The following is a 25,180-nucleotide window of genomic DNA, read 5'->3' as shown; positions in this document are numbered from 1 at the left end:
TAAAAAGAGACTGCTGGGCTGCACCCCAGACATATATAGTCAACAGCTGTTGTTTGTGCCAGCTCAGTACCCTCACCCCCGCCCCCGCTCCCCTCTCAGCCCCTGTGGCTGAGGCCAGCCCAACCTGTTTCCGTGAGAGTTCTCAGACACCTAACTGAATCAGAATCACCAGGAGCTGAACCCAGGTTATTCAATTTTCCCCAAGCTATTCTAATACACAGAGACAGTTTTAGGAGCAGCTGCCAGATACATTCAGAAGATCCAAGTGGCTAAGCTCAGAGAGGGTGCGACCCTCCTCCTAGCCCTCAGGAAGCAGTACATCTGCAAAGGGTCTCAGATTCTAAAGGGCTGTCAGGGTGGAACCCTCTCCCAGCTCTGAGCCAAGATGCAGAACCCAGAAGGGGAGGTCCTGAGGGGCAGAGACCAGCAGAACTCTGATCTGACCCCAGAAAGCACTTGCTGGCTCTTTCCCCCGCAGCACCCGGCTTCACACTGCAGGGCAGGTCAAGGGGATGAAGAAGAGCCCAGAAGCTCCAAAGCACCTCGCTTTAACCTGATGGGGGGAGGAGGAACAGGGAATGTCCACCTGCCCACAGGGCAACTTCAGCATCAGGAGGTCTCCATAGCAACCCTCCAGCTGGAGTCATTGAGCCACCTGTGCAGGCGGGCACCACAGGGATTGAGATTGGGTGGTGCTGAAGGTAGAGGTGCAGGTTCCAGCAAAGAAAGAAATAACAAAGACCTTCCCATGGCGGGGAAAAGACTTCCAGAAAGGACTTTCTTCTTGGAGGGAATGATAATTAGTCATAAGAGCAGCCTTACTGAGCACCTCCAAGCCACACAGTTTCACCGATTCACACACCAACTCCAGGAGGAAGGTTCAACTACTAGTTTCACTTTACAGATGGGGAAACTGAGGTCTCAGAAACATTAGGAAAGTTGCCTATGTTTGCACAACTGCTAGGCAGCAGGCCCAGAACTCAAACTCATCTGATTCCAGAGCCCACTCTCACACCCTCTTCTGCACGGGGCAGGTCAGCACCCCTTCCGACCTCATGATTCTGTGGGCTCCAGAGACTGACTTTGGTCAGCACTCTTTCTAACCTCCACATCTCCTGGGCTTGAAAGAAACTGGCTTTGGATCTGTCTCTGTCGGACTCAGGGACAAGCTCAAGCTCAGACACCGTGCTGCACCTAAGCTGGGTAAGAAGACGAACCATAGGGGTGGTGAGCACTCATTTTTAGAGATGGGCGAACTGGTGCAGAGAGGATTTCTCTGATTCCCAGAGTCCCACAGCAGATCCCCTGAACCCCTCCCCACCAATCTGCCACCTCCCCTCAGTTAGAGCACAAAACACAGGGCGGAGCAGACAACTCCACTACCCCCAGCCATTGAGCCAGGCCCACGTAACACACGGGGTTCATTCCCCAAAAAAATCCAAGATGGAAGCAACTACCCCCACCCTCTAGTTTACAGACAGGATAGCTGAAGCTCAGAGATTGAAAGAACTTGTCCAAAGCACACAGCAAAGCAATTTCATTCTCCAAGGATTAACAGATGCCTATATGTGTCAGGCCCTGTGCAAGGCCGTGGAGCCCCAGGAGTTAATGACAATATCCTGCCCCCTGCCACCAGAGGGGTGACAATACCCTGCCCCATGCCACCACAGGTTAATAACAATATCCACAATTCCTTGCTGTTCCTGTGGGAGGTGAGCAGTAACTCAACTGCCACATGAATAAGTCACAAATGACCAACGGTGGTGAGCATTCCAATGACGCAGAAGGAACAGGATGTTAGGAGAAGGAACCACAGTGAAAGCTGCTCCAAGGCACATGTGAGAGCTCCATCCTGGAGGGTGAGCTGGGGAGAAACAAGGGAGAGTACTGGGAAGCATCTCCAGCTGCAGGAACAGAGCTTGCAAAGGCCCCGAGGTGGGCATGTGATGGGTGTGTTCCAGAAGGGAGCAGGGCGGCTGGGACGGAGTGAGGGGAAGGGCAGCCGGGGATGAGAAGCAGGAAAGGGGCAGGTTGTGCTCAGCCTTATGGACCATGGGAAGGAATTTAGATGTTCCTCTAAGGACTGTGGGAAGCCGCAGTAGAGATTCAAGTAGGAGAGGGAGTGGATCTCATTGGGTTCTGCAAAGTCAGCCTGGCTGAAGCAGGGAGAAGAAATTCAGAGGCTGCTGGAGTCCTCCAGGAGCAACAGGATGATGGCTTAGAAGAGGATGGGGACCGTGGTGAGCAGTGGGCAAATCTGAGATTCACAGAGTCATACATGGATGAAAGGTGTCCATCTGGCAGCTCTGCAGGGAAGGAAGGGGAGGAGTTAGGAATGACCCCCCAGGATGCCTCTCTGAGCAACAGATGAATGGAGAGCCCTTCACGGGGACTGGGAGGCTGGGAGCGCAGATGGGTCTCAAGAGTTGGTGGGGAAGGCTGCTTCTGACAGGCTGTTTGGGTGTGTGAGCGGCAGTGAGTGGAGGGCACTCAGGTCTTCGGAGCACTTGAAACTCCCAAGGTCCCTACCAACCCCCAAAGCCTCCATGTGCACAAACCCTGGTTCCACCAGGCTGTGTGGCCAGCTGCTCGTCCTCATCCTGGCTGCATTGCTGACCTGCCCCTCTCCGGATCACATCTCCCCACAGGAGGCAGGGCCCTGGCCTCTGTGTCTCTCAAACGGTGATCTCCAAAGACAGAATTTGGGTTTGTTATAGGAGGGCTGCCACCTGCAGCCCCCTAGGCCAGAGCCCATGTCACTGACAATTTCCAAGGCCTTGAAAGGGACCTTTAATCCAACTGTCTGTGTTGAGCAGGCCATAGGCAGCCCCTCCTTCCCCTCCACTTTCCCCTCAGCTCTCCCTTCAAAGGCAGCCCCAGGGAGGAGATGTCCAGCATAGCCTGGCCCTGACAGCAGGATAGTTGCACACCCAGGAGGGTCTGCCATGAGCCTAGTGAAGGCTACCACCAGCCAGCCCTCAGTGCGGAAGCCTCCCTGTGCCTGGCGCAGGGCTGCTATGGCTGCGGCGGGGGGCTGCATCACTCCAATACCTGCCAGCCACATTCCACCCTCAGCATAAGGTGCTGCACAGATGTTACAGCACTCCCGGCAACGCATTTCCCAGATGGAAAAACCAAGGCTAATAGACACGGTCACTCCACAGATCCTGGGAGTGGAAGTCCTACCCCGTTCTGCCTCCAAAGGCTGGCCGAGCTAGTCACACAGCGCGTGAATAATAACCGTCCTACATATCACCTGCTTTCTGTGGCTAGCTACGGAGCTAAGTGTTTCACAGGCATTCTCATCTGATGTACACAACAGCTTCATGGGCTAAGCACCATTCTCACTCCCATTTTACAGATGAAGAAACAGAGGCACAGAGAGGTTAAGGCACTCGCCCAAAGGTCACACAGCTAGTAAGTGGCAGGGCCAGCATCTGAATCGGGCCTGGCTATCTCTGGGGCCAGTACAGTGTATCTCAGTTCCCATTATCTTCCCTCTTCATACAGAGCCTGTGTAGACCATAACATTTTAATACCACAGGTATTTTGTGAATCTGTTTATATACTGGATGTATATCTGTGTTTTATACTTAAAAAGACTAAGACTCCTTTGCCCCCCAAGAACCAATTTCTGCCTCCATGGGGTCAACATCATCCCCATGGAGTCGAGGCCAGTGCTGTGTGACAGGAACAGAATACAAGCCACACATGTAATTTTAAAGTTCTAATAGCCACATTAAAAAACAAAGAAACAGGTGACATTAATTTTAACAATGTTATTTAAGCCAGTATATCCAAAATACCGACATTTCAAAATACTATCGTTATATGTGATTTTTTTTAATTATTAATAAAAAAAAGTTGACATCCTTTTCCTTTTCTACGTTAAGATTTTGAAATCCCCTGAGCACTCCCAATCCAGACCCGCCCTATTTCAAACACTCAGTGGCTGCATCACGACAGAGGCTGCCATGGTAGGCAGTGCCCGCCCAGCTCCAACCACTCTGCTAAAGCAATGTTCCACATCTTCCCCAAAACTCCTGAAAATCCATCTATGTAGGACTTCCTCCATCCAAGGAACCCCATCACTCCTAACCAGAGGGTTCCACTTAATAAGTTCTTGGACCTTATTGTCTACAGACAAGACACCATGCTAAAAAGCTCACAAGATAACAACAAGGAGTAAGAACTGGCCTCTGCCCTCAAGCAGCCTACAATCTAAGTGAGAGGAAAGGAGTGAAATAATTACCAACCCTACTGCACACCAGGCTCTGGGGCTTCTCACCCATTCTCTTAATCTTCATCCTCATCCTGGAATATGGGTTCTATTATTACCATCATCCCATTTTATTGGTAAGGAAATTGAGGCTTGACAGACCATGGATCTTGCCCAGGGTTTACCTATTTGACTTGGCCAACCCAGGGCAGAACAAAGGAGATGTTAGCAAAGCCATGTGGAAGCTTTTAAGAACAAGGAGGGCAGCTTCAGGGAGGGTGTGAGTGAACTTGGAGGCAGCATGAAAGGGAAGAAGGAAGCAGAGAGCCAAGGATAAAGCAGGCGTGTATGTATTTGCAGGGAACACAGAAGCAATAAGTTCATTTCTGATGGGCGAAACTGCACAAGCAGAACCTTGGAAGCAAGAAAAGAGGCCAGAATTCTGGGCGCTAAAACGCTGTAGCATGAAGCTGGTGCACAGGGCATGGTATGAGGACAGTCCAAGTTCTATCACCCAGTCATGGGAAAGCATCCACTGCCCAACCCATACACCGTAATGTCAGCGGAATCTGACTTCCCAAAATATTTATCAGAAGGCGCTGGGCACCAGACTCCATTCTGTAAACCTGGATGCTGTTCCAAAGCTGAGACGATACATCTCCCAGAGAACCAGATAAACTCTCCCTCACATTCTAAATAATGAAGGGAAGGTGGGGAAGAGAAGGAGATAAATCAACCTTCGCCAACTGCCCAACTTAAAGGGATTATGGTCAGAAGCAAGACGGGAGCAAGGGGGCCATCTCTTTATCAGGCACACGGCTGCTCCAGACACAGACAAAACTTCTAGCATGCATCCTTCTTCCACGTTGGGGGAGAGAAGCACCCAGTCCTAATACACAAAGGTCAGACCCATCCTCCAGGGGGGCAGAATTTCAAGCCAATCTATTTCTCCCTAATTTCCAAGAGAGAACAGTCCCTTCCATGTACAGAGGTGCTGACTGGAGCTCAAAGAATGAGGCCCATAAATCTCCAACCTGCTAAGGAGGCCCAGATTTCAAAGCTCCCAGTGCGCCGGCCCACTGCACTCAAAGGCACAAGCAAAGGAAGCTGTGGGATGAGTAGATTCAGGAATGTGGATGAAGGAAGACCCCTCTCTCTCGCTGCCAACGATCACCATAGACATTATGGACTGAATAAATGAGGAAGCGCTTGACACAGATGCTCTCACTTAATCCTCCTGAAAGCCCATGAGGCAGGTCCTGCTGTTATCACCAGTTTACAACAAGAAATGACAGAATCATATGGCCGGGAAATGGCAACACCAGCTCTAACCTGGACTTCCTGTGTCTCCAGCTGGGGCCCCCCATAGGCTGGCCTACCACTCTCAGTTTCTTCCCCTCTCTGATATTCGGTCCTGGTTTCAAGCCCAGTGCTAACCACCTCTCTTCCCTGTTCCATACCCTTAGGCTTCCATGTGCTTGCAAAATAAGCCCTAAATCCCCAGAGATGGTTAAGAAAAGGTAGGTGGGCACTCAGGGGGCCCCCAGGCCTCCGCAAGCCAACTCATGTCACCCACTCCCAACTCCAAAAATGCAGCCCACCCTCTCAAGGGGCCCATCCAAGAAGCGGGCTTTCTGGCATCATATTTTCCTCCCACAGAATGTGAGAATAAAGGGCTCTTTGCTTGTCTCCTGAAATAACTGGCTCTTGCCATAAAGCAATCTTCTGCCCAGTAAAAATATTTCTGTAAAACTTGGTAACTCTATCTGCGGTTCCTTTTCTGAAAGTCAAAAATCTTGGGGAGTGAAATATGGCAGAGGCCAGCTTTGTGACAAGCTCATGAAGTCATGTCTACCCGAGACAGGCCCTCCTTAACACTGTGATTAATTTGCTGTTAACCACAGGGAGTTTGTGTCTTAATATACTCAAAGCAAAGCACCACTTCACATTTCTACCAGAACAATACCCACCACCCCAGACCTGGTGTCCAGCCAGGCAGGTAGCGGAGCCATGGCTGGGATCTGGGGCCGGAAAAGACTCAGTTGAGATCGGGGACTCTGCCAAAGGGCCATAACACACAAGGAAGCTGTCACCTGTGGCCTGTCCTTGGCCAAGGAGGAGGTACAGCTTATAAAATAAGTGAGGGATGTCCCGAGATCAGAGTGTAAAAGGCACTCACAGCTAAACCAAACTAACTCCAAGACACCTAGAGAAGCCCCTGAAACCTCCCTAGGGCTGGGTTTTCCCATCTATAAATGGGGAGCAATCATCTCAGGGATACTCCTGAGCAATCAAATGTGATGTCCCCTCTCAACATCTTCTTCCGACAAACGGCAATCATGCCCCTTCCAGGTGCTATTTTCGGCCCCAAAGAAATGGAGATGGGTTTACTGGGAATCTTCCAGAACACAGCAGCAGATCCAGAGGCCTTAAAGGGCTACTGAGTACGTCTGCTGGGTGCTCACTGCATGCTAACACTTCAATGGCCATATGCATTACTTCATCATTTAATCTTTGAAACAACTCCAAACGGTGGGCATTCTGTTCCTCTTTTTATAGGTAAGAAAACTAAGGCCCAGCATCAACACAGTTCAGTATAAACCCAAGTCTGAAGCCTGGTCCTAAGCTCTATGCACCCCTCAAATTGGGAGATCACATAGGGAAAAAGGAGTGAAGTAATGCAATTAAGTCTTTAAAAAAAAAAAGGGGGGGGGGCCATAAAAACTAAAACAGGAGTTCCTAACCTGGGGCCATGGGTGCCCTGAAATTGGACTGACGGATGTAAGAGCATTTACCTAAGGAGAGAGACACAAGAGATTTGGTGGATTCCCAAAAGGGTCTTGTTACTCACTCCTTGAGGGTTAAAAATCATCAACCTATGATCATCATAGAGAGGTCAGAAGCTTGAAAGGAAGGCTGTAACCCAGGTGGGCTGCATGGGGGAGGTGGCAAACCACCTAGGCTCTTCCAAGATCCAATGGCAATGGGTGGATCAACGGTCAGCTACCTAGCTGCCCTGTCCTTACCCAGCCTTGCCAGCTGCTGACCAGAGCCTTGTTCAGTGATTCTGATTCCAGGGCCAGGCCGTCCACAGCTGTTGGCTCCACCCACACAGTGTGCTTTCTACAGCCTTCTCCTCTCAAGTCAGTTTCTCATTAGGGAGGTTCAAGGGATGTGGGGAAGGGGGTGATCCGAGCCTCCACTCCAGGACAGGCATGTGACCCAGGACTGTCAGAGGCACAGGGATGGGTTCTGGGATGTGACCCAAGTCAAAACAATGGGAGCTCCGCCTGGGCTTTTGCTGGAACTTTCTTCTCTAACAACTGAAGCTGGAAGTCTGGACTGCTGGGAGCCAAGTTGCCATTACCTGGGAAGGGTGTGCCTAAGGATGAAGCCAATCTAAAAGAAAGCAGAGATGAAGACACAGATTGCTGTCCTGGGATACAGTTTGGGCTGGAGGATCCAGCTGTAACTGAAGTCCACTCCCTGGTTACACAAGCCAAGAACTTGACTGTATGAAACAGTTGACATGGGCTTGAAATCCAAAAGGTCCCAACGGATCCACAGAGAAAGGTCACACCTACTTAACTACAAGTTCCCCCTGAAGCTGCTTTCCTCCTCGATTTTGTAGACACCAGCCAGAGGGAAAAACTCCAGCTTTGCCAGAAAAATAGCAGAGCCACACCTGGTGATCGTGTCACGATGTGCAGTGTGCGTCGGGGGCACAGGGGAAGGGGTAGAAGCAAAAATGCACACTGTTGCTCTAAAGCCGACCACAGGCAGAAGCCCACGAATGATCTAAATGCCCAGCAGTAAGAAATCAATGTAATGATGTTCTGTCCTTATAACAGAAGGCTTGATAGCCATGAAAAACAATAAGATTATACATTCTGATATGAAATGATTTCAAAGGTAAGTTTAAAAAGTTATGTATTAAGAAAGCAAGGTGCGGAGACAGATGTATACATGAATCTTAAGTTAAAAGAAAATATTTAAGGTCTGTATCACTTTTCATTGTAGTTGTTGTGGAGAGACATGGTCTCGCTCTGTCACTCAGGCTAAGTGCAGTGGTGCAAACATGGCTCACTGCAGCCTCGAACTCCTGGGCCCAAACCATCCTCCTGCCTCAGCCTCCTAAGTAGCTGGGACTACAGGCACACATCACAAACCTGGCTAGTTTTTTGTTGTTACTGTTGTTGTTTTAAGAGATGGGGTCCCGCTACATTGCCCAGGCTGGTCTCAAACTCCTGGGCTCAAGCAATCCTCCCACTCTGGCCTCCCAAAGTGCTGTGATTACAAGCATGAGCCACTGCACCTGGCTTCTATATCACCTTTTTTTTTTTTTTTTTGAGATGGAGTCTCACTCTGTTGCCCAGACTGGAGTGCAGTGGTGCAATCTCAGCTCACTGCAAGCTCTGCCTCCCGGGTTCACACCATTCTCCTGCCTCAGCCTCCTGAGTAGCTGGGACTACAGGTGCTCACCACCACACCTGGGTAATCTTTTGTATTTTTAGTAGAGATGAGGTTTCACCGTGTTAGCCAGGATGGTCTCGATCTCCTGACCTTGTGATCCGCCCACCTTGGCCTCCCAAAGTGCTGGGATTACAGGCATGAGCCACCGCACCCAGCCTCTATATCACTTTTTTATGGTTCTCCACCTTAAATGAATTTTTCAGTTAACCTACAAATACCAGTGCTTCCTGGTCTTGTTGGCCAAGACAGCTTCTGCTGTCCGTGCAGGGATAAGCATGCACAAACAGAGCATGGCTAGAAGTATCTTGAGGAGCCCACTACAGCAGATGCCTCCAAAGGGGGAAGCTGGGAGGTAGAGGTGGCAGGAGGCTTCCTGTATACTGCATACCTTCAGTACTATTTTGGATTTTCTTTTCTTTTTTTTTTTAACCATGCGTACGACTTAATTTACGGAAAGGAAAAAGGTGAGGACTCTTTCTGAAGGGCAGAGGCTCTCTTCAAAGGCACAGAACAGCCTGGCTCCATAAAAGAGGTGGGGACTTGGACAGAACAGAACAGAATCCCTGCCCCTCTGCAGCTGTGTGCCCTCTGGCCAAGCTGCATGGCCCCTCTGAACCTCATCCACCTGGAAAATGTTCTTGAGGATCTGCCATGTGCCAATCAGTGCAAAAGGCCCAGGGATACAAGAGTGAGCCACAAAGAACCTGACCTGTGGACTTTACAGTCTGGCCTCAGTTTCCCCATAATAATAATTTTGATCCTGGCCACATTTCTGTGAATATTAAATGCCTGACAAAGCCCTGTGAGGAAGGCTTTGCAAGCCATAAAGCCCTGGGTAAATCCTGGCCGGAAAACAGCCACCCACTCAATGCTGCTGCCTCCAACTCAGCAGGGAGTTTACCTTCCAATGCCCCAGACCCAGAGCCAAGAGGACGAGACCCCAGTAGCAGCTTCTGAGCAGAACCTCCAAGGTTAAGAAGGCTAGAAAGGCCCCGATTTGTGACAACACAAGAAGGTGCTCTGATCCAACCATCTAGAAGGAAGACCATGATCATTCCCCACCATGGCCATGGCTGCGGCCAGCCAGGGCTAACCAAGCCTGAACAAAGCTATGTTACAAGGAACGGGCTCTGGACAGGCCCCAAAGGGGGTTAACCAGTGCTTCCTGTGGGGGAGAGCTTTCTTTCCACGACCACCTGCTGTGAATCACTCCTTTGCACTCCTTTGACGCATCCCTGCCCACTGAGGATGGAGTTTAGCCTGACACACAGGGTCTTTTCCATGGGTCCAGGGCTGTGCCCACTGAGGATGGAGTTTAGCCTGACACGCAGGATCTTCTCCATGCATCCAGGGCTGTGCTGTCCAATGCGGTAGCCACTAGCCTCATGGGGCTATTTAAGTTCACATTTAAATTCATTCAAATAAAATATATCTTAAAAGGCAGTCTCTGAGTCCCAGTGGTCACATTCTAAGCCACATGTTCCCAGAGCGGACAATGCAGACACAGAACATTTCCATCATCAGAAAGTTCTACTGGTCAGCACAGTATAGAGGTCGCTTCCACAGCCCCTTCTTCTTCCCATTCTACAGTGGGAGACCTAGCAGCTCTTTCAAGAGAGGCAGGTGTCAGTGACTGCCAGGGAAGCTCTAAATTCACTTGCAAGTTTAAGCAGCCACAGTATGGGGATGTGGGAAGAGGAGAGAAAACCATGGAGCGAGAGCTTGTCATGAGTGAGGGCCTGCACTGGCTTCTCTGCAGGGTCGCTCATTAGGTCCTGCTACACTACAAATGGGGACTGCCCTCCTCCTCATCCCTCACCAACTCCTGCACCCTCCTGTCACCTTTCCTTCAGGGTCCAGTCGGCCCAGCTGTTGCCCAGTACAGAAAGGTTCTGACTCAGGCTCAGGAAACCCCAAGGACTCTACATTTTGAACAGCACCCAAGAGATTCAGATGTAGGTGGTCCTCAGCCACACCAAGTCCTCCCCAGCCCCACACCCTCTGGCTGTTGTCTTCTCTCTCCACTCCTGATAAAGCTTCTCCATACAGTTGCCTACACATGCTGTTTCCTCATCTGTCATTCACTTTTAAAATACATCACCTTTTTGAAAAATACAAAAAGTAGCACATGCTCATTTTTTTAAATCAAACAACCTAAAAATGTACAAAATGAAAAGCAAAATTCTCCACTCCTCAGGGAAATAGTCCTTGATAGTGTACTCTTCCAGATCTTTCTCTATGCACCTGCAGATACATAGTGACACAGGCCTGAATAGACTTTTTCACACTGTAAGAAACAGGACCATGGCCTATGAATGTTTTGCACTTGCTTTGCTCATTCAGCAGCGTTTCAGGGTCTGTTTCCTGTCAGCAAGAGAGGCCCTTACTCGCTGGGCTTTGACCAGTTGCAGAGAGCTCAATGAGAAGTCCACACCACTGTTACCTTGTACCCTAGTGATGGATGTTTGAGTTGTCAAAAACTTTTCATTCTTCCAAATGCAGCCATGAATGTTCTTGTAAGTATGTGCTTCTGCTCCCCTGCACATATTTCTTAGTCCCTTCGTAAGCCATCCAAGTCTCACCTCTGCTGTCACTTCACCAAGACAGTTCCTGCCAGACCCAACAGTGATTGCCGGGATCCTAAACCCAAGGGACACATCCCAGTCCTTTTCTATAACTCCACTCTCTCTGCAAGAGACCACCTATTCTCTGGTAGACTGTGTGGATGGCCCCCAGTGAATCCCACTTCCCAGTATTTATGCCCCTGTGTAGTTCCTTCCCCTAAATCTGGGCTGGACCTGTGACTTGCTTTAATGAAGAGAAAGTGTTGTTGCTAATTCCAGGCCTAAACCTTAAAAAGTCCTGGCAGTTTTTGCTTCTATACTCTTGGGAAAGACAGCCACCATGTAAGTCTGATTACCCTGAGACTGCCATACTGTGAGGAAGCCCAAGCTACCCATGAGGTGAGGCCAACTAGAAGAGAACTGAAGCTCCAGACATGTCACTCATTTGGAGCTGCTGCAGTCAGCCCCTTGCTGTTAGAGCCACACTAACTGTGCCACATGGAGCCACAGACAAGTTGACCCTCCCAGGTTGGGTACAAAGTGCATACTCTTAAGCAAGTCACAAAGTGATCAAGTCACTAATTTTTGGACTTTTTTTTTTACAGCAGTAGAAACAAAGCCTTCTCCTTTCCTTTAATGCATTTTTGAGAGGAGGAAGCAGAAGGCAGGAGAGGTCATAATAGATACCTCATAGCTAAGCTGGAGGCACCCCCAGGCTCAGGGTTCCCAGCGCAGCATTGTGTCCAACCCCTGATGACTCAGCCATGTCTGTCTTTCTCCTGGGATGAAGCTGCTGCTGTTGGATGAAGCCATGGGGCCACCCCATGGGACTGCTCATCCTCTTCATTCCCTAAGCAAAGGGAGTGAGCCAGCAGCAAGCACCCACAGCATCCCTGGGAGCACTGACCCAGGCCCAAAAGTCAACAAACCAAACAGCTTGGAAAGCACAGAGAGGTCAGGAAAGTTGCCCTAGGTCACACTACTAGTGAGAAGTAAAGCCAGGGCTCAAAACCAGGCATTCAGGCTCAGGGCCTGCACCAGTGACCCACACCAGCGTTTTTCTAATACTCTGATTATGATCTATAGTAAGAATTATATTTTATAATATGCCTCTGCTATAGATAGATAGATAGATAGATAGATAGATAGATAAATATAGATATATATGTATGGGTTTGGGTACAGGTGTGTGTGAAGTGTGTGTATACATTTTTTTTTTAACTAGAATAAAAAATTACACAAAACAATATTTACTCTTACTATATATAATGTTTTCTCATATTTTTACTCTATTTCATTTTGGTCACCAAATTGATGTCATGAACCATGAATGGGGCTGAGACATACAGTTGAAAAAAAAAAAAAACTTGCCTAAACTGATTTAAGATGGCTCTAAAATCACACTGAGTGATCTGAATTTGAATCTTGCTGAAGCAAGATTCCACTTCCAAGTCAAGTGACCTTGGGCAAGATGGTTGACTTCTTTAAAGCCTCAGTTTCCCTATGGGTAAGATGGGCATAATAATAACAGTGGCCTCATAACAGTGCTCTGAGAATCCAGCACTATGAACAGTGCTTGGCCCGGAGCCTGGCACACAGCAGACACGCAGCAAGCAGCGGCTACGCTGTTACCACCTCCTCTTCGGGCTGCAGCTCCCAGACTCAGCACGGGGCTATGCACACAGTGGGCAGCTCGCGGGCACACTGAGCCTGCAGCCACTGAGAAAGCAGGCACGTGCCCAGGACCAGCTGAGGCAGTGGGTGCCTTTGGACTTTCCAGGGCAGGGAGCAAGCAGAGAAAGTCCCCAGTGCCCGCTGAAAAGGCAACTTTGTTCCTGGATTATAGTAGTTCTCTTCAATCATCTTTTTGCCTTTGAAGGGGGAAAGAAGGGTAAAACAACAAAGTCAGGGTCAAAAACTGTCCTGGAACAAGGCTCCCTCTGGAAACCAGGCATGGAATGGGCATGGCACCACACACCAGCACCCCCAAACCCACTCAGTGGAGCCACCGCAAGCCGAGGCCTCTGAGTGAGGGGCCCACCAGCCCACGCAGCCTTCTGAAGTTAGAAAAACATCCTCCGGCCTGAGCCCATTAGGGAGGCTGTGGCCTGAGGGAAGACAGCCCCATCCTGCTAACAGGGTCCTTTTATGCTCTGCCTCTCCCCTCCCCAGGGCCCCAGCTCTATGCTCAAGGCCAGAAGGCTTGGGCAGCCCAGCAGGCCAGCCAATCCGCTCCAGGGTGACACTATTTCTTGTGACTGAGAGGTTCTCCTCCCTACCTCTTCCAACCTGACCAGAAAGCTAGAGTCCACAGACACCAGTAACACTTCATGGAAGACTTGCGGCAAGGAGACAAGGCCTCATGACGGGATGCAACATACAGTGGTACCACCCAGCCCAGCAGGCACTGCCCACTCCCTGCTGCTGCACCACATAGTTCTGCCCTAACACCTCAGAGACTGGAATGTGGTTCCAAGTCAGACACCGAGAAGGAGGCTGAAGACTTTCTCTGTGCACCAACCCTGCATGCCTCCTGCCTTTTGCACATCCCGTGCCTTCTGCCTGGAATACTTTTAATAAACCTTTCCCCACCTAGCTATTTCCTATTTATTCTTTGGGTCTTAATGACTTATGCATCACTCCCTAATCCGAAGTAGAATCCTCCCTTATTCTCCTTCCCCATCCTTTTCCTTCACCGCACTTAGCACACTGGTACCACACTTAGCACACATCCAGGTGATCACTAGCAAACAACACTGGCAAGCTGCGAAAGAAGGGGTGACATCTCCTTTATTCTTTAACTTGCTAAAATGAACCCATTTCTACCCTTAAAACAACCCAATGAGGTAGGAACCATTACTCTACCCATTCCACAGATGTGAAAACAGAATCAGAGATGAGCCATCACTTGGCCCAAGGCCACCGAGCTGGGGAGAAGCGCAGCTGGGACTCAGATCCAGGAAGTCTGATTCTGCAAGTTCTAAGCACACCTCTGGCACCTTCTATGGGCACACGCTGATCTTCAGCATAAAGTCTCCTAGCCCACATCTTTGTTTTGTTGTTTGTTTGTTTGAGACAGAGCTTCACTCTTGTCACCCAGGCTGGAGTGCAATGGCACGATCTTGGCTCACTGCAACCTCCATCTCCCGGGTTCAAGGAATTCTCCTGCCTCGGCCTCCCAAGTAGCTGGGATTATAGGTGCCCACCACCATGCCCGGCTATTTTTTTTTTTTTTTTTTTTTTGTATTTTTAGTAGAGACGGGGTTTCGTCATGTTGGCCAGGCTGGTCTCAAACTCCTGACCTCAGGTGATCCACCAACCTCGGCCTCCCATCCCAGCCCACATCTTTACTTATCCTTCCTGTGCCTCCCACATTGCTCTCCCACCAGACTGAAATACACTGTGCACAGCTTCCTGGCAATGAGCCTTTGCTTGGCCTGCACTCTCTGCCTTGGATGCAGCCTGCATCCAGCTCTCCCTGGCTGGGCTAGTGACTCTAATTTGCTGGGCCTGCCTCCTCATCTATGCGATAGCGGAATAACACCTAAGGCAGTTGTGAGGATTCTACAAGAGAATGCATGGAAAGTATTAGGCACAATGTTTGGTGCATATGATACTCACTCGTGTGTCCTTTTATCGCTAACATACTGCTTCTCTACCACCACCACCATCAGAATCTTAAAGGTCTAAATCAGCAAACACAAGCCAGGGTACTACAGGCCAAATCCAGTCGTCTGAGTCACCCAAAGAAAGTGTTTTCTAAAAATTTTAATTGGTTAACAATAATTTTTTAAATTGGAAAAGTTTCACATAAAAATTCAGACAGCTGGATTTTCTTAATGATCAGCCCATGTGGCAACACCAAGGCCATATTCCCACATGGCAGTGATCGGCTGGGGTTGAGTGGCACTGCCCCCTTGAGGCAGGGTGTTTATCCCCCGGGGGGCACCCTGGTTCCCACCCCTCTCAGATGTCTCCCACTGAGCCTGTGGCATTCATTCATATGACCTCTCTGGCTCCTGTAGGTCCTTAAGTTTCTAACCCCTGATCTCAGTCTTACCATTCTTCAAATCCCTACTCACATGCCTACCTCCTTCAAAAAAACCCTTCCCAAACTCCACAGCCCTGTGCTTCCCTTATGGTTTTATAACTTTAACAGTTAACTTGCACTGAGTACTTCATGCAAAGATACAAAGTAAAATATTAGCCTATCAAATGCGGTCACATTTAAAAGAATAATCTATCATGACAAAGAATTTTGGAGGGCCAAGAAGGTTGCACTAGGAAATTCAGCAATGTAAATCAAGCATACAAATCACACACCACATTAGCAAAGAATGATCCATTCCATCTGCATCCCAACAGCATGTGACAAAATTCAATAATTATTCCTGATTTTACAAAGCTCAGAAAGCCAGGATTTGAAGGAAGCTTTCTTAAACAAAAAGTATCACACTTGGTAGTTATTAAACAGAGTACGAGATTCTAACCAATGCAATGAGATTCTAACCAATGCAATGAGATTCTAACCAATGCAATAAGAGAAGAAAAATCGATGAAAGGCCATGGGGAGAGCTTAGTTCCACTCTCACAGAGGCAAGAACTATGTCCTAGTCCTCACAATTTCCACAACACCCTAAGCACAGTACATGGGATAGATAAAGCCGTCAAATACTTGTGGAATGAATAACGCCCCAGATGAGTTCTGATCCCTGGTACATGTTCTCAAAACATCCAGTACTTTTTGGAGGCACATAACACAACGTAAATTGCACAACTTGTTTATGAAAATATTTCTGTTTTCCTGCGAGATGGTAAGTTCTATGAAATCAAGGCCTTCACTCTAGGTACCAAGCACAGGTGTCCCTGGCCTAAAGCAGGTACTCAATGCCGCTGCAAGAGACATGAGGGCCTACTGGAGGGTCCAGGGTGGGAGGAGGCCGAAGATCTAAGGCTACCTGTTGGGTACTGTGCTTATTACCTGGGGGATGAAATAACCTGCACACGAAACTCCCATGACACACAATTTACCTATATAACAAACCTGTACATGTACCCTGAACCTAAAATAAAAGTTAAAAAATATATATAAGGCTGGGCACAGTGGTTCATGCCTGCAATCCCAGCACTTTGGGAGGCCAAGGCAGGAGGATCATTTGAGGCCAGGAGTTTAAGACCAGCCTGGGCAACATAGTAAGTCCCTGTCTCTAAATTAAAAAAAAAAAAAAAAAACCCTACTGCAGATGCATGAATGAATGCACTCAATAGACAGTGCTAAATTATCGTGATTTTATTCTACTTCTCAGCTGGAGAATCTGAAGCCCAGGCAGGGAGACTTTGGCTGAGGCCACACCAATGTGAAGCCCTCTCAGTACCCTGGTGTTCTCTGAAAGGCGTCGGCCACACACACACGCCACAGCCCATGTGACTTAACAAGTAAGGAAAGCAAAGCCCAGACCCATGCCTCAGAGCCCTCTAAACAAACACATCCAGGACCCACCCCGGTGGGCCAAGCCGCCACCGCTCTGAGGCTGGGGATGACTTCAGTGCGGAGACCTGAGGCTTTCCTCCCAGAGCCCCACAACTGGTGCCCACACGGCTAAACAGCTCCCTTCTGCCTTCCCAGGAAGCTATCAAAGAATTACTTATGTCTCTGGAAGTTCTTGTTTAGAGAAGGTTCTCCACCCCACCTGGGCTTGGCAGGAGCACAGCATCACCAGGCTGCCCTTCGGAGCTGCTCAGGCTTGCCTCCAGCCCCTGGAGGAGCTCAGCCATCCTTCACGCGGAGAGTCGAAGTCATGAAGCAGCGGGAAGCTTCCCAGGATAAACGGAGCAGGGTGACATCAAAGTCCTCCTTCCAGATTAAACAACTGAGGCCTTCAACTCTCGCTGGCGTTCCTTCCAGGATATTCTGGGCTCCTGCCTCAGTTCTCCCTCCGATGGAATGGCAGATATTTTGTTTGTGAGAGACTGAATTTTTTCCTTCCTCAGGGAGAGGGTTGGCGGGAAGGGACATGGGGAGGGAGAGGAAGAGAAAGAACGTCTGTGAGAGACAAGAGCAGCAAAAAGAACACGTGTGAGTGGGCAAGAGAGAGGGAAGGCAGGGAGGCAGCCAGAAGTGCCTGGTTTGGAATCCAACAAGTGATGTGAAAAGTCCAAAAGTGTCTAAACCCAAGCATCTTGTGATTCACAGCCATGGGGCAAGGCTGCAGGACCCCACAGCTCACCACTACCAGGGGGGCTGCACATCCTGTCTCGGACAGCCCTGCTCAAACCACATGGGGGACCCTCTTTCCATAGGCACAGGCGCGCTGCAGCTCTGGGGCACGATTAGCTCTCTCTGGGCTTTGCTGGTCACTCCCTCTTGTTCCCTGGTCCCTGAAGAGCCTCATTCTTGAGCAGCAATCCCACCCCACAGGTCCCCCGCAGCCCTGACAGCTGAGCTGGAGCCCTGCAGCTGACCTCCTCCCCCAACACTACAGCAGGGCCACCAACCCCAATAGGCCAGGTTGCGCCCCCAAGGACCTGTCCATGACACAGGGGCAGCACGCTGACTGCCCGCCCTGCTCCACCCAACATACCTGTCCAGAGCGACAGACAGGTAACTCAGATGCGCCAAGAGCCACCAACGCACGAGGCTTTCCACAGACAGTGCCAGGAATGACTTCCAGTTCCCACAGGCTGCAGAGCCACTTAGAGGCCACATTCCCTTCTTGATTACCCTCTTGATTCCACACAGAAGCCTCCCGGCAATCCCCCACCCCATCCTACAAGGGCAGCTTGAGCCTGGGGTCTCGGTCAGCTCTTCCCCCCACCTCCAACTCCTTCCTCCTCTTTCCTCAGCCTCAGCGGCCCATCCTGCCCCCTCCCTCCCAGAGTGCCTCTGTGTGGCCCTAGGAGTGGGCCTGGGTACTCACTGCTGCTTTGTCCCCTTCATCGGACTGGATGCCGCAGGAGGGCAGGAACCACATCTCTCTTATTCTCCACTGTATCCCCAGAGCCTGGCCCAGTTAGGGACTTATTAATTCATAATTAATAACAAGGCCAAGTGTGGTGGCTCACATGTGTAATCCTAGCACTTTGGGAGGCTGATGTGGGAGGATGGTTTGAGGCCAGGAGTTCAATCCAGCCTGGGCAACAAAGCAAGACCCGATCTCTACAAAAAATAAAAATAAAAATAAATTAGCCGGACACAGCGGCGTGCACCTATAGTCCCAGCTACTCAGGAGGCTGAGGCAGGAGGATCAATGTGAGGCCACAGTGAGCTATGACGCCACTCCACCCCAGCCTGGGTGGCAGAGTGAAACTATGTCTCTAAAAAATAATAATAATAAACAAAGAATTATCGATAATAATTTATATTAATTCATTAAGCTGAGTGCCTAAAAGAAAAGGCCTGGTTCCACCCTTCCACTCCAGACACGAGGACCTGGGAAAAGACGGAATTTGGAAGCAGAAATTAAAGGAAAGAAGCTGACCAGGGAAGAGGAGCTGGGGAAAAAGGAGGCAGGGAGGGTGACATAATCTATCTTCATTTCTTTCTTCATTTTTTGCTGCTGACAGTTCAGCCTTGATGTTTCATGCCCTCGTGGGGACAGTTTGATCCCAGAGTGTACCTGAGCTTCCTGGTACAAACAACAACACTTTCCATAGATCCATCCATCCCCACCTTCCAACATCCCCACTGGGCAAGCAGAGGAAACATCCCCTGAGTTCTAGGACCTTGCAGGACCCACAGCAGGTGCCTCCTGGATTTGATTTCCCCCGGATTTCCTACAAAACTGTGAATGAAGAGGGTGCTCTTGGGCTCTAGAGAACAGAAGGCATGCACAGTCTGGCTCAGGGGCATCCAGCCTCCTTCCCCAAGAAGAAAAGTCTCAAAATGAGGACAAGACACTCCTCGAAGCCTCTACCAGAGACCACATCACAAAGACCCATTAAAGCGCTAAGAAGATGACACCCATGGCCGCCACCCACCCATCCTGAGGGACCTATGGAAAGCCAGAAGGTCCCCCCCACTCCCCAGGACTCTGCCCAGCCCAAGCTCTCCCAGCCTCTGCTTCCCATCCCCCAGGAGGAAAGACAGTGCCCAGGCTGGGCCAGGCAGCTGGCCCTGGTGCCCGTGAGCAGAGGGGACCCTCCCTGGAGAACTCAAAAATGCCAGTGAACAAGGCCCAAACACCTCCACCCTGAGTCCTTCTCCAGCCTTAAAGCAAATCATCTTTTAATCCTGAAACACCAAATATTTAATTTATGCTCTACCTCAAATGTCAAGCCCACCTCCCAGCACATAGCTTTGAAACCACGTAAAGAAGCCTAACACTTTCCATATGGCAAAGACATGGGGCCTTTTAATTGTGCCAACTGGTATCATTCAAGGGTAATTCCTTTGGAATCCGGCACTCGGGCAACAGCTGGGCCAGCCTCCAATCTCATCACCCAACCCCACACGTCCCCATGGGCTCCAAGTGAGCCTGCACCCTCCTCATCTTCTCCAAATATCAAAATGCACTAGGTGCCCCCAGTCAAATTACCAAACTGCCTGGCAGCCGCCTTTGATCCAGAGGCAGGCTTGCCTGCACCACGGCTCTCAGCCTATTTCTTCAGGCAGCTCTGCTGTAAAAGAACAAAAGGGCCAACTGGGGCCGTGGGGAGGAGATTGTTTTAAATCTGGTTGTACATATTCACAATCGGCCTGTGAGCATATACAGAGGCACACAGGTCTTCACCAAGGGTTTCCCACCAGATACCTGAGTCCATTGCACTATTTAATCAACCTATTAAGCTTTTTCACTTGTCCATTCTATTTTCCACACCCAGTGTTTCCAATTGGTTTTCTTCTCTAACTGCTTGTTGCTGCTTCATGTTTCCAGCATCCTCCGTTTCTCTCTGAGTTTATGATGCTTATTTTGCTTTCTAATTGTTTAACATGGTGTTCTTTGCCATGTGTGCTGATCAGTTTATTGCTCCTCTTCCACAGTACTCGTGCACCTCCCATTTCTCATTCCTTTTCTCCTATGAGTCCATATTCCCTTGGACTTGCTCATGTCCCCATGGAAAGGGCAAAAGCCCAGCCCTTGGCCTGCGTCCCTCCAAGTGAGCCTGCCATGAGAGTGGGGGAGGCAGAGAGCCTCTGGCGCTCTTATCCCAGCCCTATCACTCCCTGTTTGTAGGCCCCCATCTCCAACCCTACAAATGTCTTCAGTGAATCTCCCAGTAGGTTCCCTTCCTTCCCAGGTTCAACAGTTACAATCCCATCATAACCCGCCAGGAATGAAAATATTATTACACCCATTTTGCAGATGAGCTAACTAAGGTATACAAGGGCAAAATGGTTTGCACAGGTGACAAATAACTAGGACAGAGCCTGACCTCATTTATTTCTGTATTTAAGAGGGCAGACTTAGTTTAATGCCAGCATGGTCACCCTTTCACATCTCAGGACCCTGCATGCAACTTGGACTCATCTGGGACATTTCCCAAGCCCCTCAGACCCCATCAGGAAGGAAGAGGGCAAACAGGGGCCACTCCTGCTTCTGCCGGCCCCACGACTGGCTCATCTTGAAGCACCCCCTCTCTGGGAGTTTTGTATGTAGCACCCTCCAGGCGGATGCCCTGGCACAGGGCTTCTCTACAAATGGCTTCTCCTAGAAAGTGCTCCAGAAAGGGAGAAACACACAGTCCACACCAGCGGGCTGTCAACACTACAAGGTTATGGGGAGGATTGAGATAATGTAAGCAAAGTGCTTGACACATATAGGCACTTAATAAATACTAGTTATCATTGCAATAACAGTAATACTAGTTGGATGAGCCACTGTGTCTCCAGCCACTTAGCTGACAGGCCACGTAAAGGACTAGAGGCAGAGACTAGCCCCAAAACAGGCCTGGGGTTGGTGGGAGGACCTCTGCCAGCTCTTGGAAACCAGCAGACTTTGGAGCCCACGCCCTCCTACATCCTGATGATATCATGGAAGAACCTACCAGCTACCCCTTTGGCACCAGAGGGAATCAGGGAAATGAACTAGCCTGAGGGTTGCCCATTGCTGTCCTGTTCAATATCTCAGTGCTTCCCAAACTTTGGGCATTCCGTTCCCACATTCACAATTTTGACCACTTGTACTTAATATTTTTCTCCGAATCGACTTCATGTTAGACTCTTTTTTAACTTAGCTTCATCCTAAGCAATAATATCTGCAAAATCATGGGTTTGATGTCCTAGTTAATTTTTCTTCTGGTAAAAAAAAAAAAAATAGATAACTATTAAGATTTAAAATGTTCCCCCAGGTACCACCTGAAATCACCTGGAGGATGCCTGGAGTGCTGTTCCACACCCTGGGCTCCCCCTGAAGTTCTGACTCCTTATCCCTACCTCTGCAGACACACTGGCTGGGCCATCTGGGGCCAAGGTTGGTGAAAACCCAGGCGTCTGGGTCCCCAGCAGCAAGAACAACTCCCAAGGAGACAGAGGCCGGCCCCCTGCTTAACAACTTTGATGGCTGGGGCCCACCCTCCAACCACCTGACACATGTCACGCCAATGGCTCTGAGCCTCACATCTTCAAAAGTACTTTGAACAAACATTAATGACCTCTCGGCGTTTCTCTGAGAGAGGGGCCAAGGGAGGGAGGGGGACAGGCACCATCCCATGCTGTCCTCAGCTGGGGGAAGAAACCAGGCAACAGAATTCCGTGACTTCACCAAAGCCACAGACTTAAGCTGGGGCCCCCTCCCCACCCTCCCTCACTTCCCCCAATGGCAACTTTTACTGGTCTGCATTCCTCTCACTGGGAACACTACTATTTAATTAAAAACGACAGACTTTTGTTTTCCTCTCCCTCTTTCCTCCTCCCTCCCATCCTCCCAGACTGGATGCCAAGGAGACCCACCAAAAACATGCGGGTAACATTTGTTATGGCTTTGAAGATAAAAGTCAATTGAAGTAAGCCCTCGCTGTATTTCAAGTTTTCCCTCTAGCATGGAGCAAGCTGCCTGGCAGTTTAGAAAAAAAAGAAAAGAAAAAGAAAAAGGAGGGACTGCAAATAAATGTCATTCTGCAGGAATACTTTGTAAAAATAAACAGACTGAAAAAACCCAAAACTTGATTAATGGAAATCCACTCAGTTGGCCTCTGTCTGGAGCTGCAAATGCATTTGTTCATACGGCTAAATTAGACCATTTTCGTTGGCCTTTAAATAAATAAGTAGATCAAAAACTAGAAAGGGCAGGGGAAGAAGGGGAGGTTTGTAGTTCTGTTTTTAAAGGGCCCCAACTGCAGTGCCCCCCGCCCACCAAGATTTGACCTCTACTAGGGGACAGCAGCTCCAAGTCCGACCCGGCCAACAGAAGACAGAGAAGCCCCCAGCTAAGCAGTGGCGGTGGAGGAGGACAGGGGAGCTTCTCCTAGGCCCAGAGGTTATTTCATCCACACACAGGAACTGGCTTTATCCACAGGTCCACCTCCCGACACCAGCACTGCAAGCGAGCTGCCAGGTCCCACCACCCAAATACACACACATCTGAAGTCTCCACTGGCCTCTCCCCAGCCCATGGATAAGACCAAAGAACTAACCAGACCTGAGACTCAGTCTATTCCCCTTCTAAGTTAAAAAAAAAAAAAAAATTAAATGTCACATCAAAAAGTTGATTCATCCTTTGATCCTAGGCTTGCGCGAGTTCCACGCAGACCGCCTGAAAGCCCCGTGCAGAGTTCCGGAGCTCACAGGACATCTGTGAACGCCAAGTCCCAGGCCAGGAGCTGGGGCTGGACTCACTCATTCCCATCACACTTAGTGCTCCTCCAGGAACTCCAGCCTCGTGGACACACGGGGTGAAGGCTCAGGGCTGTGCCCAGGCTACAGTGGAATGAGGTCCTCTATCTCATATGCCAAGTAAGGGGTCTTCCAGGTCTCAGTCCCCCTAGATCTACCACCCAGAGGGCCGCCTGCTCTGCTGGGGTTCCTGTACGGGTGGCACTGATGAATGCCACAGACAATCAGAACATATGCAGATCCTGGGGCCAGCACAGCTCTGCCTTCCACCCAGACACCCCTAATACCCCCTTCTCTCTAGCCCCTAGTCCACCTCCACCTTTGACTGCTGGTGGCAGAAACAAGGTAGAAGTCAGAGCAGGCCCCCAAATCCCTCCGGTACAGACACGATTCCCCATCAACTGGACCTTCACCACCTCCCCAGCTAGGACGTTTCCTCCAGGCAGCCCTCTGCCTCCAGCTGGGCACTTCGAGGTTCTCCAAGGCATGCGCGCAGAGGGTCGCGTTGGTGGGGCAGGGGGCAGCTGAGAAGAGATTTTCAGACCCAGAAGCTGTGCAGGAAAGTGCTCAAAGTTGGGGTGCATGGGTTTGGGGACCCATCTCTGAGGCTGAAAGGAGGCCAGGAGGTGGGGCAGGGTGGGGAATCATACCCGGGTGCTTCGGCCTATGGTGCCCGCCAACCGCAGCTGTCGGGGTCCCGAGACACCGCCCTGGCAGCGCTGTCTCCCGATCCACTCCTCGATGCCCTTCCGAGCCCAGGCAGCGCTCACGGCGAAGCTGTCACCTGGGGCGGGGACGACATGAAGCCCCTGAGTCTGGCTCCAGGGGCCAAAAGTTACCCCCGCGGGGGGGAGAAGGAGGCGCGGTGGGAGGCGAAGGGCGACGGCATGGGGGCCAGGAGGGGGTTCGCGGGCTGGGGCAGGAGCCAAGAGAGGGACGCGGGTAAGTAAAGGGGGGTTCAGCAAAGCCCTAGGAGCGAGGAGTCAGAAGGGGGCAAGAGGGGTGAGCAGTACCCCAGGAGGACGGGTTTGGGGATCAGACCAGGGAGCACTGGCAGCCAGGACTGCGGAGGAGAGGGCTAGGGGTCAGGAGAGGGGCCGCAGTAGGTGCAGGAGCCAGGATATCGGAAGAAGGCGCCGGGGGGCAGGAATAGGGGGCAGGGTCTTGCGGGGAGGCGCTTGGGGGTCTGAAGAGAGGGCGCCGTGAGAGCCGAGGGCAGGGACGCGGGAGGGGGAGGGGTTGAGGGTCAGCGGTGGGAGCGCAGGACCGCGGGGAGCGGGTAGGAGGGACAGAGGAGGGGGCGCGAAGGCTGCTCCGGGAGCGGGCTTGGGGGGCCGGTGGCCGGAACTGGGGCTTGGGGGTGGCCCTGGTCATAAGACCTGGCGGGCTGGACCGTTCTGCCGCGGCCGCGGTGTCCCCCGCATCCATCCCCGAGGTCTGCGCCCCGCGCGCCCCTACCTTCCGGGCTCTCCCTGCGCTTGCACACGGCGGCTGCAGGCACATCGCGAGGCGGCGGCGGCGGCGGCGGCGGCGGCGGCGGCGGCGGGAGAAGGAAAGAAAGGAAGGGAGAGAGTTAGCGACCGCGGCGGCGACGGCGGCGGGGCCCGGGGCGAGCGCGCGGGCGGGGGCACTGACCCGGCTTGGAGTGAAGTTTCCCCATGCTGGGGCTGCGGCGGCCGGGAGCGTCCCTAAGCCATGCGCCCGGCCGGCGGGCCTGGCGCCTCCCCTGGCTCTCCTCCTCCCGTAGCAGCCCCCGAGCCGAGCGGAGCCCGAGGCGGCGCCGGGACGCGCTCCTGCCGCCGTCGCCGCGGCCCGACTGACGCCCGGGAGCGCCGAGCCCCCAGTCAGCCGCCGCGGCCCGAGCCTCCCCGCGCGCCCATTGGCCGGTGCGGCGCATCAAAGGCAAGGCTGGTTGCGGCGGGGGAGGGGCCGGAGGCGGGGAATGGGCGGGGACAGGGGCGGGGCGCGGACGGGAGGGGCCGGACACAGTCCGCGCTCCCTGCCGCGGTCTGGGGCCGGGGGCCGAGCGCCGGGGCTGGAGACCCGGCGGGGCGGCTTGTCCAGGAGGCGTATTGGGACAGAAGAGCCCGGCCATCGCTAACTGTACTGTCACTTCCCTCCGCTCCAGGTTCCCTCTAAACGGGCAGGGCGGGA

General features: G+C 51.2%; 1 protein-coding gene across 3 annotated transcripts in view; it reads right to left on the bottom strand.

Moving 5' to 3' along the window:
* NKD1 (NKD inhibitor of WNT signaling pathway 1) overlaps positions 1-24,901 on the bottom strand; it is a 100,409-nt gene extending 75,508 nt beyond the window's left edge. Inside the window, exons 1-3 of one of the 3 annotated variants that reach the window (XM_002826411.6) lie at positions 24,662-24,901; positions 24,485-24,517; positions 23,677-23,810 (exon numbers count right to left, since the gene is read on the bottom strand). In XM_002826411.6, coding sequence (XP_002826457.2) covers positions 23,677-23,810; positions 24,485-24,517; positions 24,662-24,686 — 192 coding nt within the window. In that variant the 5' untranslated portion in view covers positions 24,687-24,901. Of the gene's footprint in view, positions 1-16,946; positions 18,413-23,676; positions 23,811-24,484; positions 24,518-24,661 lie in introns of those variants that run through there. The other 2 variants (XM_054533900.2, XM_054533899.2) reach the window with 2 other exon arrangements.
* Between the last annotated feature and the right edge of the window lie 279 nt (positions 24,902-25,180).

Source organism: Pongo abelii, chromosome 18, assembly GCF_028885655.2.
Source record: "Pongo abelii isolate AG06213 chromosome 18, NHGRI_mPonAbe1-v2.0_pri, whole genome shotgun sequence".
Lineage (NCBI taxonomy): Eukaryota > Metazoa > Chordata > Mammalia > Primates > Hominidae > Pongo > Pongo abelii.
This window is presented reverse-complemented; position numbering and strand designations above follow the sequence as displayed.